We start from the raw sequence: 17,059 nt of genomic DNA, 5'->3' as shown, positions 1-17,059 counted from the left end.
ATGTAGGTTAGTTTAGATTGTTATATGACTGTTATTTAGTGCATCGAGATATAGACCTTGGTTTTAAAAATGGATGTTTGAACTTTGCAGTAGGTATTGCAGTTGGTTTATGATTGCTATGATTGCCAAAAGGGTCATGGATATTATTAAAGGTTAATCCAAAAAATAGCAAAGGTACAAAACAAATTTATTATGAAATGTGTTCCCGCTATAGTAGCAGATGGGAGGCAGGATCCCTCGTTAAAACCCCTCTAATAAAAAATCCAGGGTGGGAAAAAATTGGAGTAGGAAAAAAATACATCCGCAAACCTCCCTTTTAGTTTACTTAATTGTAATACATCTTCAATGAGGACATATTCCATGTTCCACATACATTGGATTCTTCTAAAGCTTCTAGTTTGTAATCCCCCTTGCCAAGCACTTGTCTAACCCAGAGAAGGCCTTTCCATGTGGCTGCAAGCTTTCCTTGTCCCCTTAGTTTCCTTGCCTCTTTGGTTTTTTAAAGTACAAGGTCGTGAATTCAAAAATAAGGGTTTGACTCCTTGATTGTACTTGTTTTGGATGAAGAGTTATATTGACCGTTGTCACAATAATGCAATGTCTCTGCCCTCCTCAATTGTATCCAACTCTGATCGTCTTAAGGAAAAGGAAAGATTGTTGACCCGAGTTAAGGATTTGGAAGCCTCATTATCTACCAAAGAAAATGAGGTATACGAGGTTTTTACTCAAGGATTTGATCGTGCAGTATTACAAATTAAGACTTTGCTCCCTGAGGTTGATGTTAGCGCGATGGACATTACGAAGGTCGTCATAAATGGCAAATTGGTTGATAATGGGGTACTAGAAGAGGGGATTGACGATAATGTTATTGAGCAACAAAATGATTGAATTGTAATAGCTTTAGTAGATTTATGATTATTTTGAATTTGGATGTGTTGACTACGTAGGTTGGTTTAGATTGTTATATGATTGTTATTTGGTGCATCGAGATATAGACTCGATTTTAAAAATGGATGTTTGAACTTTGTAGTAGGTATTGCACTATGTATTGTTGGTTTATGATTGCTATAATTTTCAAAAAGGGTCATGAATATTATTGAAGGTTAATCCAAAAAACAACAAAGGTACAAACAATTTTTTTATGAATGTGTTTCTGCTATAATAGCAGGTGAGATGCGTGATGTTTCATTAAAATCCCTCTAATAAAAAGTCCAGGGTGGGAAAAAAATTGGAATAGAAAAAAAGTACATACGCAAACCTCCCTTTTAGTTTACTTAGTTGTAATACATTTTCAATGAGGACACATTCCATGTTCCATATACATTGGATTTGTCTAAAGCTTCCAGTTTGTAAGCCCCTTGTCGAGCACTTGTCTAACATGGAGAGGGCCTTCTCATGTGGTTGCAACTTTCCTTGCCCTCTTGGTTTCCTTGCCTCTTTGGTTTTTCTAATCACGTGGTCATGAGGTCGGAAATAGGAGGTTGACTCCTCGATTGTACTTGTTTTGGACGAAGAGTTATATCAACCGTTGTCGCAATAATGCAATGTCTCTGTCATCCTCAATTGTATCCAACTCTGATCGTCTTTTGTTGTTATTATCGTCATTGTTGTAGTTGTCGATTCTAAGAGATTTTTGTGATATCTCTGTAGGAAGCATTGCCTTTGCTCCATAGACCAGTCGAAAAGGTGTTTTGTTTGTTGTAGAATTTATGGTGGTGTTATAACCCCATAGCACCTCTGGGATCATGTCAGCCTAGAGTCCTTTGGCCTCATCTAGTTTTTTGCAAAGAGCCTGTAAAAGTATTTTGTTAGCAACTTCTACGAGCCCATCAGTCTAAGGAGTAGTGGTGTTGTATATGAAATTGCTGTAAAAATGTTACTATGTTTCAATCAGTAAATTATCTACCATTGTCTATAACTATTTCTCTAGGTAATCCATAACGGCATATAATGTAGTTTCAAATAAATGGTTATACCTTGTGTGAGGTTATTCTGGCGAAGAGTTGTTCTCCGATCCATTTAGAAAAATAATCGATCGCTACAAGTAAAAAATTTTACCTGCTCGACTACTATTGGAAATGGTCCGAGGATATCTAACCCCCATTTTTGAAAATGTTAGCTTACCTCCAAGTTATGCAGGAGCTCGGCTGGTTGATGTATTATTATAGAGAGTGTTTTTGACATTGATTGCACTGTTTGACTTTGATGATGCAGTCTCTCTTGATTGTGGGCCAATAATAGCCCACCTTAGTATTTTGGATGCTAGAGTTCTTCCTCCTAATTGATTGCCACAAACTCCTTCACGTGTTTCTCATATTGCTAGGTCAGCTTCCTCTTTCCTTAGACATTTTAGTAGGGGTCTTGAGAAACCACATTTATATAGAGTGTCATCGATAAGTGTAAACAAACATGCTCCACGCTTGAAGAGTTTGCTGTCTCATACACTTGGTGGTAGGGCTCCTGTTTTGAAGTATACAATGTAAGGTATCCTCCAATCTGCATCCTCTGAAATTGCAAAGATAGACATGGAGCTGATACTAGACTCAGCTAAAGTTAGTTGTAAAAGTGTGGAAGTATGTGTTGTCTCCCTTGTTGTTGCGAGTTTTGATAGAATATTAGTTCTACTATTGTCTTCCCTAGGTATGTAAGTCATCTCAAAAGTTTTGAAATTTGAAAGTAAGCATTTTACCAATGTTAAGTATTGCTCAAGGAGAGGATCTCAGACTTGGTATTTCCCTGTGATTTGCTGGACTACTAACAAAGAATATAGTGTATTAAGATATGGTGAGTATCTGATTAACAAGCTAACCTCAGGCCGGCTAACAAAACTTCGTACTCAACCTAGTTGTTACTTGCCAAGAACGAGAATTGGAAGGACTGTTCGAGGTGTAACCATCGTCATTTTCTAATATTATCACAGCTCTGCATCCCTCTGTGTTGGAAGCTCCATCTACATGAAGTGTCCATTTTAAAAGTGTTTGCAATGTATCCGATGTTGTGAATTCTACAATGAAGTCGGCCAAAACTTGCAACTTCAACGCCCTTTGGATTGATATTAGATGTCAAATTTCGACAATTTGATTGACCATTTTATCAGTCGTCCTGCCAACTCCGGTCTTGTTAATACTTGCTGTAGGGTTGGTCAATTCTGGCTATGATGGCGTGGCTTTGGAAGTAATGGTGGAGCCGCGCGAGCTGTTATGAGCAGAGCTAGCGATAGTTTTTTTAGCTTGGGTATCTAAGCTCGCCGCTTGCAAGCTTTTACTGATAAAATGGATCGGATGTTGCTTTCTATCTATTTTTGTGACAAAGACAGAGCTAACAATATAAGTAGAAATAGAAAGATAAACAACTTAACATATGGGTCTCCAGTGGGCGCCAAATGTTTCGTGTTATTTAGAGCCTCTGAGGTATAGCTCGGCCACGAGTGCGATAACTCACCTTGAGCTGATCCTTCCGTCTAGAATGTGCTCCGAACTTCTTTGAACACCAGGCGAATGAGGTACTTGAAAAAAGGACTTTGAGACTCAAATCAATAAAAGAATGAACAAACTATTATTATCGAATGAATATTCGAGCTTATAGTGATCTGTTGAGTTGTGTTTTATGATTTATTTTTCTCTGTGATACGTGTTTGAATATATAATTATAAAATTAGTGTTATTCTGAGTGGCTTGCGCTTTATCAGGCGCCAAATTATTGGCGTAGTTGGAGAATGGACTTTAGATAAACGTTATCTACCTAGAATCGGTCCTAGAATTGGTTTTCAAATTATAGTGGGTTACCAAGCTAACAAGCTTATAGGAAAGGGATCAATTCTTATTAATCTCTTTTTCCTAGCTTTTTAAGGAATAAATTAAGACAATATGATATTATGTCATAATTTTAATAAAATTATTGAAAAAATTATTAGTTTAATGTACAGTAAAAAACTAAACATAAATGAAAAAGCATAAAGTTATTTTTATGTAAAGATAACAATTAAGATTATTAGATAATTTAACATATTTAATTAAATTACTTAATATAACCTGTGTTTATATTTTAATTATTATTTTCACATTAAGATTACTTTAATCATTTTTATGCAGAGAGTAACCACCTTTTTCACTCTCATATTTCTCATTGATTTATTTTCCTCCACAACAAAATGTAAATTTTATACACATAAAATAAGGAGGGAGATTAATGTTTGTCATTCTTTCTGGTCACTTTTCTACTTCAGTGTTTCCTTCGAAGTCAGATTCTTTAAAGTTTATAAAAGATTGTGCTTGTTCTTGTAGCAAATTGTGTTTGAAACAAAGATTTTTCAATTTGTTCGTAAATTGTGGTTTAGACCGAATTTACATTGTTTAAACTTTAAAGTCTTCATTCTAAATTCTAAATTCTAAATTCTAAATTCTAAACAAAATCAAAATATAATATATATCCATCTTATTTTCAGATAACAGGCAAAAATAAACTTACTTTAGATTGTTTAAGGACGTAGGAAATAAAATATTAGAGATGGTTATTTTTATGTAAAATTAATAGTTAAAAATTATTAAATAATTTAATATATTTAATTAAATTATTATTTAACGATTTTCAATTATCAACTTTACATAAAAATAACTAAACGTGAATTAACAAAAAAGAAAAATGAATATATCGTCAAGTAAATAATGACCACGAAACTTCGGAAGCTTTACAAATTTTTTTTTATAGATATTGTAAATGCCTTATGTTTCAACTTTCAACAGATCCTAAAGTTAGGTAGTGTACTTGCAGTTCCACGGAAGATAAACTTTCACAAACTTTACTGGGTCGAGTCGAAAACCATAATAAGCCCCAAAAAATTTAAAAAAGAAGACCAAAATCAGCACTACAAAAATGAATTGCTATAACGAGTGCGTAACCAGTAGATTCTTGGCAGTGATTGGAAATTTTGTATTATCACCAAAACTATATTCTTCCAAACAAACACTAAGTTCTACATGCTATTGCACATAAATGAATATTACACTTGACATCAGAACCTAAAACATCCAATACTTGTTTATCTGATGAATCCATATGATACCAAATTATCAGCTTCTGCTGGGTCTACTTATATCCCCTGGGATCATGCTTATGCTTGAATCAATCGTTGATAGGAGTTGTGGCATTGACATGCCTCCAGAGACGACAATTTCTGCAATTTTGAAACAAATTCCAAGTTCACCTTAGCATATGTTAAAACTAGTGATTGAATTAGATCATCATTATTTTATTTAATGGCGGTAGGATTAAGGGCTTGTTTGGGTTGAGTTTCTAAAAAAAATATCTTTTTTCAAATTATCTTTTTTCAAAAGATTTTAGAAAAATAAAAGTAATTTTATGTTTTGATATCTCATGTAAAAAGTATTTTTTTATCTATCAATACTATTTGGATACAACAATATAAAAGTATTTTTTGTTTATTTATCATGTGAAAAACATCTTTTTTTTTTTAAAAAAAAAAGATATAAATTGTAGCTTCTCATAAAAGATGTTTTTTCAATTTTCTAGTACTTTTACTTTTACTACTAGAAATTTGTCAAACATACTAAAAGATGGAAAAAGATATCTTCTTAACTTAATAGCATCCAAACAAACACTAAGACGAAAGTTCAATAGTCTTGATTTTTAAAAGATCAAATTACTTTTTGACAAATCAAAAATGAAAGAATTATCATAACCCTACAAGGTTGCATGTTGAAAACAGGGCTAAACAAACAACAAATAAGTTTTATCTCACCCACATGGAGTTGAATACATGGCTTAGACAATGTCATGTTAAAAATCACATTTACATTTTCAAGATGGGAAAAATCAGTATTACATGATTAATACTATATTGTAGGTCTGAAACAACAAATAGTATGAAACAAAAAAGAAATCCGAAAGTGACAACCTATTATGCCATTGAGCATACACACAAAAGGTCATCTCCCAAAAGAAAAAGGCATACATGAAAGTGTTTTCCCTCTGCAACTGAAAGTACATAAGATAATCTAGCAGATGATAGTTTCAAATGATAGTTTTATAATCTAATGCCATGTTAGAAAAAGTATGGAAGCAATATGTGACTGAGTGTATTTTTTACTAATAGTACTCATTTAATCCCCATCTTTAGTTAACCCCCAAATATTCCAAGGCCAAAACCCAATTTGCTACAATTTGGAGGAATTATAAAATAGATGGAGGCCCTGGCGAGGAGACTCGGAAAGATTATTTATATTCACAATATTTACGAAGTTCACTCTGAATAAATAAGTTTACTTGAGCTTACCTATTCCTTCACGAACTGATAAGTTTGGCCTGATGACATCATTGGTATTGACAAGAAATATATCACCAATATAAAGATGGTTTGTTGGAACATAGACACAGTATAGCTCTTCATCTCCAGAGTAGTTCTGCAAAAGTTTAGTTAAAGAAACAATCAATTTCAACAGGCAATATTGTGTGAAACCTCAGGAAAAAAAAGGTGATTTTTTATTATTGATAATAAACCAGTCTCACCAAAGTAAAACAACCATAATGAAATTTTGCAATTACTAACTGTATATGGCTTACAAAACACAGAACAATAACCCAAAACAATAATTTGCAACTGACAAGAATAATGGATGTATGGTATGGCAATGATAAGGAGCAGTGATAACTGTCGCAGCCATCGAATGACTTCTTTTTTATATTTGATGGTCAAAAAGTAAAATACAAACACATATATTCACAAGTGTTAGCTATTCATGTTCAATATGATTCACACAAAAATGATTAAGTGATCCTGTATATCATAAAAGCAATACATTGATTACCATAGGATATAACTGTGAAGCAACAAAAAATCTAACTATCCCATACAGAATGACACAGCATAATCAACAAATAACTAAACAGTATTATGTGCACTAGAATATTAAAGTAGTAGCAGCAAGGCATATACATACAATACTCCAAGTCAAGCATTAGTAAAAAATCTTTTATAAACCTGAAGAACAACAGAAGAGGTGATGAATCCAAACGCATATTCCCCAACACGTGGATGCCGAATGATGGCTACTTCTTTGAAGGCTTGTGTATTTTGATCTGTGAGAATACATGCATCAACAATTTATTTTTTTGGGATTGAATACATGTAGACTAAGATGTTGTCAAACACATACCTGGTGAAATAGCAGCGCTGATCTGCTTGGAGGCATTATAAATATGACGAACAAGTGGCATTCGCTTGATGAACCACTCCCCAAGGCCCAGGACAGATGCACCCACCCATGAGGACATGAAAACGCCAACCAGGAAGATGAAAGTTATGGAAGTTATGAATCCCAGACCTGAAGAAAAAGTATTAATATCGACGTGTTAAAAAGGTAGGGAAACAACAGCTAATGATAAATCTATATCCAATATATGCAATTGAAGTACAATAGAAGAGAAGAACTCACCAAAAATATCAATTCCAAGTTGAGCATAGATTGGAGAGAAAAATCCATCCACGAAATGAATAAACCACCATGTTATATAGAATGTGATTGCTATTGGAAAGAGAATGACACTGCAAAGTAACTAACAGTGAGCTATCACCAATTCACCATAAGAAATAAAGGATCTCTTGAATTTGAAAAGACCAGAGCAACAACTGGTCCTAATAAAATAAGGCAACCATGAAGCAGAAATGTAACTCTTGCAAAGTGCAAACGTTATATATATATACAAACAGAGTGGTCAGTGTTAGAAAAGATAACATTCTTTGTAGCACATATTCCACAGAGAATTAGAATAATCTTTTTTTTCTTGGTTACAAGAAAGCATATAGTGTCACGATTAATAACATATAAATGATCTTTTTTCACATTACCTTATCTTTTCAAAACAGGCATTTAAGATAGTAACAAGATTATTACATGTTTCAGCTGTAATTATCTAGGACACAGTTGTAAAGGATCATAAATTACTTGGTTAAAAAAGTTATTTGAAGATTTATGGTTTAGAACTCAAATTTTTCATTTCAACATAATTTCTTAGTAAATAAACTGCATCACAAAAGGTGTAATGATTAGCATACTAAATATTCTCCTAAATACTAAATGAAGTAGATACTAACAACATTTACACCAAGATGGGCGTAGGAATAAAATATGCACAAACAATTCTAGAAAATACATTAAGGTTTTAGAGAATGTAAAACATGCAAAAAGACGTTTGTCCTGAAAAATAAAACAACAATTATATGTTTGAATACATAACATATTGTTTGAATAAGAAGAGATTGAATTGAAGAAAGAATTGCGCACCATCCAGTCATGAACTTGTGGGATGCCCAGCTCCTAATAACTTTGTAAAATGTCTACAAAATTGAACAAACAACAAACAGCAATCTGTCAAAGAAACAATAGTTAGAAAGCACAAAATTCTTGCATGCAAGTAAAACAGAGATAACTCTACTTTCAGTTTTCAAAGCCATGAAAAGAAGTACGAAAATTCTCCCAATGTAAGTGATTCCATGTATACAAATCTAGATTAGAACACACCCCCTGCCCCATTCTCAATTTACGGGTGACAATGAGTGTCCCATTATAACCAGCGCTTCCTGCTTCATTTTCTTACTATTTTAGCAATCGATCTTTCTTATCTTCCCTTTTTTCCTGGAACAAGCTAGATACATTATGAAATCAAAAAAAAAAAAAAGTTTATCTATATTGAAGCCAACATTGCTATCAATTTCTCAAACCAAGCTATAATGTCATAAGATAGCACGAGCTCAGTCATGCATTGCAAATCAAACTGAAATGATCATCCATCACAATATATCTTCTGATTCCAGCTCCTACCCCATTCCTGATTCCTTCAGCATTCACAAGCAGTACCCCAAGAAAACATAACTAATCCCAATCTAGTCAAAGGAAGCTTCAACATTCAATCTCCAATTGCAACAAATTCAACCATAATTCCGGATAAAACAAATCAAGAACGGAATAAAGAAAATAAAGAACAACAACAATGACAATGATTCCACTATTTGAATCAATCATTTGAAAGGAAAACCTAATTGAGAAGAACAAAGAGAGGGATGAATGACCTCGCGACCGGAATGGTGTTGGGAGGAGGAGGAAGAGGAAGGCTTGGAGGATGTTGCGGCGTCTTCGGCGTCGGGGGAATCGCTGACGGGGATGAGAAGCTCTCGATCTCTGTCTCTAGGTACCATCGCCATTGGAGGTGATCTCTCGTCGCCCATTTAGCAGCTTCAAAAACGCAGAAACAAATAACTTCTTTTTAATTCTCTCTCTCTCAAACACTCACTCCCTTTTGCCGCCACCGCCACCGCCCCCGCCCTGTGGTGTATGTCCGTCGGAGAATCCGAAGAAACTCTTCAAAACAACACACCAATGCCAATGGGTCTTCCCCTTCCCCCTCTCTCTTTTTTGATCTTTCTATATTTTTTTATTAATTAAGTTTAAGTGTTTAATTACCACTTAAATAGTTTCATCTGTAGTATTATAAAGTACATATACTACTCTTCCGTTTTATCAAAAGAACTACACATAATAACATGATAATATGAAGCTCTTCTGTCTAGAAATTTAATTTAATGGATTAATTGTTGGTTTGGTCTTCTAATCCTGTTTGATGTGATTAAGCTCAATAAAATAAATGGAAGCTAGTTTGTATATATGGTATAGTATGTACCGTTTTGGGCTATGAAAGGATGCATGTGTTTTTCTATTTTTTTTAATAAAAACCAAATTGAATATTAAACAAATTTATATTGAACATTTTGATTTTTAGTAATTCTTTATTATTTAAAAAATTCTTCAGATGGATTTTTCTTGAAAAATTAATTATTTTATAATAATATTTTTATCTAATAAGTTGCCAAAAAAATATTTTTATCTAATTTTACCAACACTGTCAACATTAAACAAACTAATTTGTGACAAAATTGATTTTTCAACACTCTTATAGCAATAAAATTTATAAAAAAATTAATTTAAACTTCATTCAAAACCAATTTCAGTGTTTAATCATTTTCTAAGTAGTTAAAAGCTATTTTTTCTTAAAACACCGTCATAACTCATATAAGTCATAACTTATTTGACTGTCTCAAATATTTAGAAAATAATAAATTAATATGAAAGTGTTGGTTTGATTGATCCTTGAGGAGGCTAACAGCTAACTTTTTTTTTCAACGCAATATTTTTGAATCATCTAGATTAATAACTAATTCATTACAAATTTAAATTCTATTTAAGAATTTATTATTGGTCAATTATAAATACAAAACAAAATTTAAATTTTCAATATTTATTTAAACAAACTAGTGAATTAATAATAGAACAATTCAACTTGGTTAGCTAACAGCTAACTAATATACCGTTGTGAACACGCGGGTTTCTACGGCACATGCATGCCATTACTCAAGAAAGAGTCACAAGTCACAACAAATAATAAGTCTCCAAAATTGAGGAAACTAGAAAGAACTTTCATTCATTTAATTAAGAGAGGGACATACATGCTCCACTCCAATGGAACCATCCTACGTAAATCGTTATTAAACCAAAATAATCATGCATAAATTAATAGTCCAACACTATAGTTTTGTTAATGAGTAAAGTTTGGCTGCTACCATACCAAAGCCCCACATGCTAAAGTTGTACCCCCACTTCTTTAATTCTTTAATTCTTTAATTCCACTTAATAATGTAGCATCAACTTTTTTTTTTAATTCAATCTGAGATGGCACCTTTTTTCCACCTTAATTAATCTTTTACTAGTTCATATGTTCATCACGGTGTGCTATTTTCTCTGACCAGGTTGCAACATTTGGCTGCTCCAATCACAGTCAATTTTTTTGTCTATCAAAAAATTAAATAATACCCCCACTTTAAAGTTTAAACAAACCATTGCAATGGCACCGTACCATGCATGCTACAAGCTGGTCAACTCAAATTTGTTCTGTACATAATTTTAATGTAAGAAAGAAAATAAAGATTCAAATAATGTATGGAACTTTGAATTTTATGAGAGACTTATGAGTGAATGTAGGAAATTAAAGCAAAGGGACTATACAAAAACAAAATGCAAATGTAGACAAGATAGGTGCAATTAAAATGTTGGTCTATGATTACGTGCCACTCTTAAAGTGCTTAGACTTTCTTAATCAATCACTTAATTCCAAATGCATCATTGTTGGAACGTGAGTTCCTGCTGCTAAAATCTCAACCATTGATTTCTCCACTATCCCTTGCTACATAAACCTTATATATACAACAATAATAGGTGTAGAATCTAGAATCATTTGCGAGAACCTTAGGGAAGAAAAAGCTAGTTAAGCAAAGATGTTGGAAGGAAAAGCTATGGTGAAAGAAACAGACATGCCAGGGAAGATGCAAATCCAAGCCATGTCCTTTGCTTCACAAGCCCTTGATCTCTATGATGTTCATGATTGCAAATCTATTGCAGGACACATCAAGAAGGTGCATATCATCATCATTTTTTTAATTTGATTTTAATACTGAACGCGTAAAGAATTCTACACGGTCATTCAATTATATTCATCTATTTAGATGACCTTTTAAATGAAAAATTTAAAAATTAGTTATTTTTACTAATATGATAATACCCGATTAATTAGTGGTGTTTTACACTGATAGTATGTGAAATTTAATTTTTTTTAACGTGTTTGTTTTTCTAATATAGTTGCAAATTTAGGTTTAAACCTAAGATCCTAGGTTATACAGTATCTTGCCAACTGAGTTATGTGTTTGTTGGTTGATTCTGATTTTTAATCTGCTCTATGGTTTTAATTATTATTATTATTTGCCTTTTTTCAAATTGATTTCATAAGATGGTATGTGATTTTTTTTTTCTTTGCAGGAATTTGACAAGATGTATGGGAATGGGTGGCAATGTGTAGTAGGTTCCAATTTTGGATGCTTCTTCAGCCATTCACCAGGAACTTTCATATACTTTGCTCTTGAGACCCTTAATTTTCTCATCTTCAAGGGTGCCTCTTGAATATTTCTTTTTTTACATTTTATTTTTTTACTATCATATATAATTAACACTTCTTTCAACTGAGTTTCTTGTATGTACTAGCGGATTATGTTTGTTGTAATATTGTATTTTAGATAAAGTCATAAAACAGAGGAAATAGTGTTCTAAATTTTGATCAACACATTTGAACTTTCAATTCACTGTATTTTGTGTCATTATTAGATTTTGATGCAACTCCTCTATTCTAATACACACAATTTTCTCATTCACCTTTATATCTTTATAATGTTAAATAGACATCTACTTTGTGAAGTTCAAATAATATTACTCTATATTCTTTTGTATTAACAAATAACAACAATAACGGGGTAGCATTACCAACATCTAGAAGTCACACAATTTTATTAAAATAAATAAATAAAACAGTAAATGACAATAAAGGTATTGGATAAGCCAAAACCCTTAGACCCATCTTTCTCAATCTTAATGTTATGTTTGGCACCTATGTCAAAACATGGTAATGTTTACAAGGGCATATATATTTGATGATTTCGACTTTTGCATGCCATAAAAAGCCTTAAATAATTCCTAGTACTATTAGAAAAAGCTGTTAAAAAGTTGCTAGTATAAGTGGTGACTGGTGAGTATCAGAGAATCTTTTGTACCATTGTTATTAGCTGACTAATTATAGTTCCTAAGTACCTGACATTTTCATGATTCGTTATATCATAGTACTCATCATGCAATGTTCAGAACCTTCTTCGATGAATGTAGAAAGTATATTTTTTATTTCCATCTCTTGTGGTTGAAATTAGCATGCAAGGTCAAAGAATAAATGCACTATATAAACAATCCAAATGTATTAGTATTCTTTCCTAGGAACTATAGCTTTTCATAGCAAAATTATGTGACTTCTTCAGCCAAGTATTCTTTTCTTGCCCTTAATCCACATGAAGATGCTAATATCTAAAGGCTATGGATTCATAATTTCCATGTCTCAAAAAATGTAATGTTAATCATAAATTTACAAGTACCTCCTCAATTAATCCACTTAACACTAAGCTCTCTACTTCACTCACAACTTGTTCAGCTTCATCTGCAGAAAATCCATGCCTCCAACCCCATTTCCATATTCCATTCATCATTCCATAATTGCAATTTATATCTCTTTCCATCATTGCATAGATATTATCCGAAGCAAGTTTCTTCCCAGATTGAATTTCACTGTATGATGACAGATTCCGAATGGCTATGCCGATTTCCTCAACCAAACTTCCTAAAGAGATGTGAAATCTTGAGTTCCCTAAAGAGGTCAGCAACAGCAAAGGGTGGACTAGTGATTCTTGAAGGCTTTTGCGCTCTGCAAGTTCATTCGCGCAGTCTAAGTAGAGTCTGGGATTGGCTATTCCATCTGCTTCAATTTTTGGTAGCATCTTAGGACAATCCAAATCAAGATTGAGGAGTTCCTCGGCATGGTTAATGAATGATTGATTGTTTAAAAGAAAATATTTCAGCTCAGCTTCCTCTTTGTTGTCATGCTTGTTGCTATCGGCTTCACTGCCATTTTCATGTTCAGTCTTTAGCATCATAATGTTGTCTGCTGAAGAACTCTGGCTCTGATTACAATCTTCTGCTATATATGCAAAAGGGAGGGGAAACAAAGCTGTTATTTCATGATTCATGCAGAAGTGACACAAGTGATTGCTAGAGTCTAGAGAGATTTACCTGTAATCTTATTTGTAGAGGAATATACTTCATCTTCTATTGCAAGATCATCTGCTATGATATCAATGATTCTAATCTCGGTGCAGTCATCTTTATACTGCACATCAATGGTCTTTTCTTCTTCTTTCTGTGCTAGTTGTTCATCCTGTGCAGAAGAATAGTGAAATTAAACTCCAATTGAAGACCTTCCTTCATTCATTGATAGTTAGTTCAAAAAAACAATCACATGTAAGTAGACTTACTACTGGTTTAGCTGCTTCAGGCTCAGCAGTAGACCTTTGCTTCTTCATCTGATTCTTAATCTGTTCTTTGGAACTATTAATTTTCTGATTCTTTGTTTTGGAGATGGAGTTTAAAGAAGTACTCTTCTTGCCAGGAATGTCATTCAGGTCAATTCTGGATCCACTTTGTGGCTTCCTCAACTTTGTGGAGCTGATTTCTCCTCCTTGATCCTGAGATTTTGTCACAATTTTATGTTTCAGAATTGCCTTTTCCGGTGGCATTTTGCTAGCAGTCTTGGCCTTAACTTTTCTATCAACTGTTTCACTTTCCTGTGATTTGTGATTAACATTGCCATTCAGTTTCACCTTTCCTCTTGGAGCCTTCTCATTTTCATTAGGCTTGATCTCTTTTGCTTCCGGCTCCATGATCTCTCTGAGTAGCTCGGTTCTTCCTCCCTTGGATAACCTTTTGGACACATGTTCTTCTATTTCCTTTCCCATGAATGTTCCAGAAGAGACTGGTTTTGCTTTTAGTTTTCTGAGGGATAAATCTTCTGAAGGAACCGGCTCATGGACTCTGGCAAATTCGTGACAAGGAGTACATCGAGGTTTGATTAGCACAATTGGGGGTAAATCATCAAGTTGCATGTAATGAGCCATTTGATGCTTTCTCTCTGTTGCAGGACTATTTAGAACTCCATTGAAGTGATTAGTCTCAAGGATTTCCCTCAGAGTCTTACTCTTATGTCTTTCTGGATGAACAATTGGATTAGTCTTTCTTACCTTAGGCATATCCACCTCAAACATAGGCCTTTTTTGATTCACAATCTTTTCACTCTCCAACTGTTTTTGCATCAGAGTTGGAAACAATCTTGAGGTTACTTCTTCTTCTTGTTCTAAACCCATCAGCCTCGCAACGAGGCTCGGCCCTTTTTCCTTCCTTGCATTCATTGGGGAGAATGAAGAATCAGAAAGCCTATCATTCTGAAACATGGAAGATTGGCTCGAGCTTGTTGAATGCATTTCCGATGCCGAATCCAGTGCTTCAGTGCTTGTTCCTGGAAACAGATTTTGCCTAACCAAACTCTCCTTAATCACTTTCTTAAGTTCCTCTCTGCTGCTACTTGAATAACCATCAGCACTAGGCCAAGGTCTTTGAAATCCTATTGAATTGCTTTGTTCACTGAATCTATTGGAATGTGCTCTATCATCAATAATTCTCTCATTCTCAGGTTTCTCGCTCTGTTTTCGCCTTGCACGAGCCACATCTCGGGAAGCTTCTTGCACCTTCCTAAGCATTACCAGAGACTCTTGGAGATCAAGAGCACCTTTCAACAAATCTTTTGCAATATCTTCAGACCTTCCACCATAACTTAGGCCTCTAGACCATGAATCAATCATGTTGTTTAGCCTTTGAGCTCCTCTCGATACCTCCATGAGCTGCAAGGATGAAGAATCAAAAGTTCTCTCTATGGACCCTTTTGAGACCTTATCTTCTTTGTCTGTTCTGTTTGTCAATGATTCCTCCGTGTCCTCGGCCGGCCTCCGGCCACTGGCTTTTGTCATGTCCTTCCTCATCTTCTGTGAATTGGTCCTGTATTTCCTAATTGACCCACACTCCACAACTCCTTTTGGATCATCACATGACATGAAAGGCCTATACATGACTGAGTCCTTGTTTTGGGATATTCTGTCACACAGGAATTTCATCAAAAACCTTAGAGGCCAATTAACTAAACTATATTCTAAACAACCACAACAAATACCAATGCTTATATTTTAAAATAACATAGAATATATATATACTTACATGTTGTTTGTCCTCTTGGATCTCACAGTTTGTCTACATTAGACAAAAATAATACTTATTAATCCTGTTGAAAAGATATGCAATTAACAAATTAGTCCACCAAAAAATTAGATAGATCAAGATCATATGCACAGAGAGAGAGAGAGAGAGAGAGAGAGAGAGAGAGAATAGGGGATCTGTAAATGATGTCAAAAACTCAAACTTCAATCAACACAAAAATCATAATTTTCATGAGTCCACTAAGGGAAAGAAGAAGCTGGAATATATTTTTCTCATTCTCAGTCCCAATTTTCCAGAAAACAAAAAACAAAAACACATTTTGTTTCTTCTACTCCCCAGTCCCAAAAAATGGTTGGAACTTGAACCACACGTTCAGCATCCAATGATTTTTCACCTTCAAGGAAAAAAAAACCCAAGTAGACAGAAGAATACAAAAAAGACATAAACAAGAGGAGTCAAACTCATAATTCATTTTTTTTTTCTTTTTCCACTTCTAAGTTTTCACACAAGAACATACACTCACCCTTGTTGTTTTTCTCCAGCTGTTCATTCTCAGAACCAGTTCCAAAACCATTAAAAAGAAAAAAGAATAAGCACCCCAGATGAGAAAAGTTGAAAAAAACAAATTCTTTGTATTAAGTTTCAAGACATGTCAGTGTTATGTGGTTAATGGTGATGAGCCAGGAAGGCTAAGGCTAATGAGAAGGTTGATCCATGGTGGAATGAGGTCATCAGATCCACGTGGGAAGTTCATAACAGTCGGTGTGAGAAACTAAACTAAGAGGGAAAAAAAAAAAAAAAAAAAAAAAAAAAAAAAAAGAAAGAAAGCAAAGCATAGCAGAAAAACTAGAAGTATAGCAGTAAAATAATAACACAGTTTAAGTGTGTTGGTGTTTGTGTTTGTGTTTATTAAGTGGTTAAACGGTTTTGTTAATGAGAAACAGTGAGATCGTTCATGAGATCGTGTGTGATGTGATGAGATGAGAGAGAGAGAGAATGATATTATGGGATGAAAAAAAATTGCTGTATTGTGTTATGGTGAGATAATGAAAAACAGAAAAGGGAAGTGGTGCAAAAGGCAAAGAACACTTTTGTTGAATTTCACAAAACAATTTTTGGAACTTTCCTGTTACTTCATTATTGTGTCATGTCATGTACCCAACAAAACTAATCTAATGTAATCTAAACTTCACTCTCAAATCTCAATACTCACTGCTCAATACACAATAGTAAAACAATTTTGTTAACACATTCATCGTTTTTTTTTTTAGTTTTGGATTATAAAATTAAAGTATCAATTATAT

General features: G+C 33.8%; 3 protein-coding genes across 5 annotated transcripts; 1 reads left to right on the top strand and 2 right to left on the bottom strand.

The window, feature by feature from the left end:
• Nucleotides 1–4,915: 4,915 nt before the first annotated feature.
• Nucleotides 4,916–9,448, bottom strand: LOC107490274 (protein LIKE COV 1). The gene is made up of 7 exons (XM_016111030.3): nucleotides 9,086–9,448; nucleotides 8,301–8,353; nucleotides 7,452–7,561; nucleotides 7,173–7,340; nucleotides 6,998–7,095; nucleotides 6,293–6,419; nucleotides 4,916–5,173 (listed from the first exon to the last, which is right to left on the bottom strand). Exons 1-7 carry the CDS (start codon nucleotides 9,239–9,241, stop codon nucleotides 5,070–5,072), a joined length of 816 nt encoding a protein of 271 aa, XP_015966516.1. The 5' UTR covers nucleotides 9,242–9,448; the 3' UTR covers nucleotides 4,916–5,069.
• Nucleotides 9,449–11,158: 1,710 nt separating this feature from the next.
• On the top strand, nucleotides 11,159–12,178 carry LOC107490279 (dynein light chain 1, cytoplasmic-like). Its single transcript, XM_016111040.3, has 2 exons — nucleotides 11,159–11,479; nucleotides 11,880–12,178. Exons 1-2 carry the CDS (start codon nucleotides 11,342–11,344, stop codon nucleotides 12,018–12,020), a joined length of 279 nt encoding a protein of 92 aa, XP_015966526.1. The 5' UTR covers nucleotides 11,159–11,341; the 3' UTR covers nucleotides 12,021–12,178.
• Nucleotides 12,179–12,438: 260 nt separating this feature from the next.
• On the bottom strand, nucleotides 12,439–16,780 carry LOC107490275 (uncharacterized). Of its 3 annotated transcripts, none has more exons than XM_016111031.3 (5): nucleotides 16,279–16,780; nucleotides 15,756–15,819; nucleotides 13,967–15,635; nucleotides 13,725–13,869; nucleotides 12,439–13,632 (listed from the first exon to the last, which is right to left on the bottom strand). In XM_016111031.3, exons 3-5 carry the CDS (start codon nucleotides 15,608–15,610, stop codon nucleotides 13,016–13,018), a joined length of 2,406 nt encoding a protein of 801 aa, XP_015966517.1. In that variant the 5' UTR covers nucleotides 15,611–15,635; nucleotides 15,756–15,819; nucleotides 16,279–16,780; the 3' UTR covers nucleotides 12,439–13,015. The 3 variants fall into 3 exon arrangements, with proteins under 3 accessions (XP_015966517.1, XP_015966519.1, XP_015966520.1); XM_016111033.3 differs by having other exon boundaries at nucleotides 15,756–15,788; XM_016111034.3 differs by having other exon boundaries at nucleotides 12,440–13,629.
• Nucleotides 16,781–17,059: the final 279 nt, after the last annotated feature.

The sequence above is a fragment of the Arachis duranensis genome, chromosome 5 (assembly GCF_000817695.3).
Source record: "Arachis duranensis cultivar V14167 chromosome 5, aradu.V14167.gnm2.J7QH, whole genome shotgun sequence".
NCBI classification, from domain to species: domain Eukaryota; kingdom Viridiplantae; phylum Streptophyta; class Magnoliopsida; order Fabales; family Fabaceae; genus Arachis; species Arachis duranensis.
Note: the sequence above shows the minus strand (reverse complement) of the source record. Positions and strands in the feature narration are given on the sequence as shown.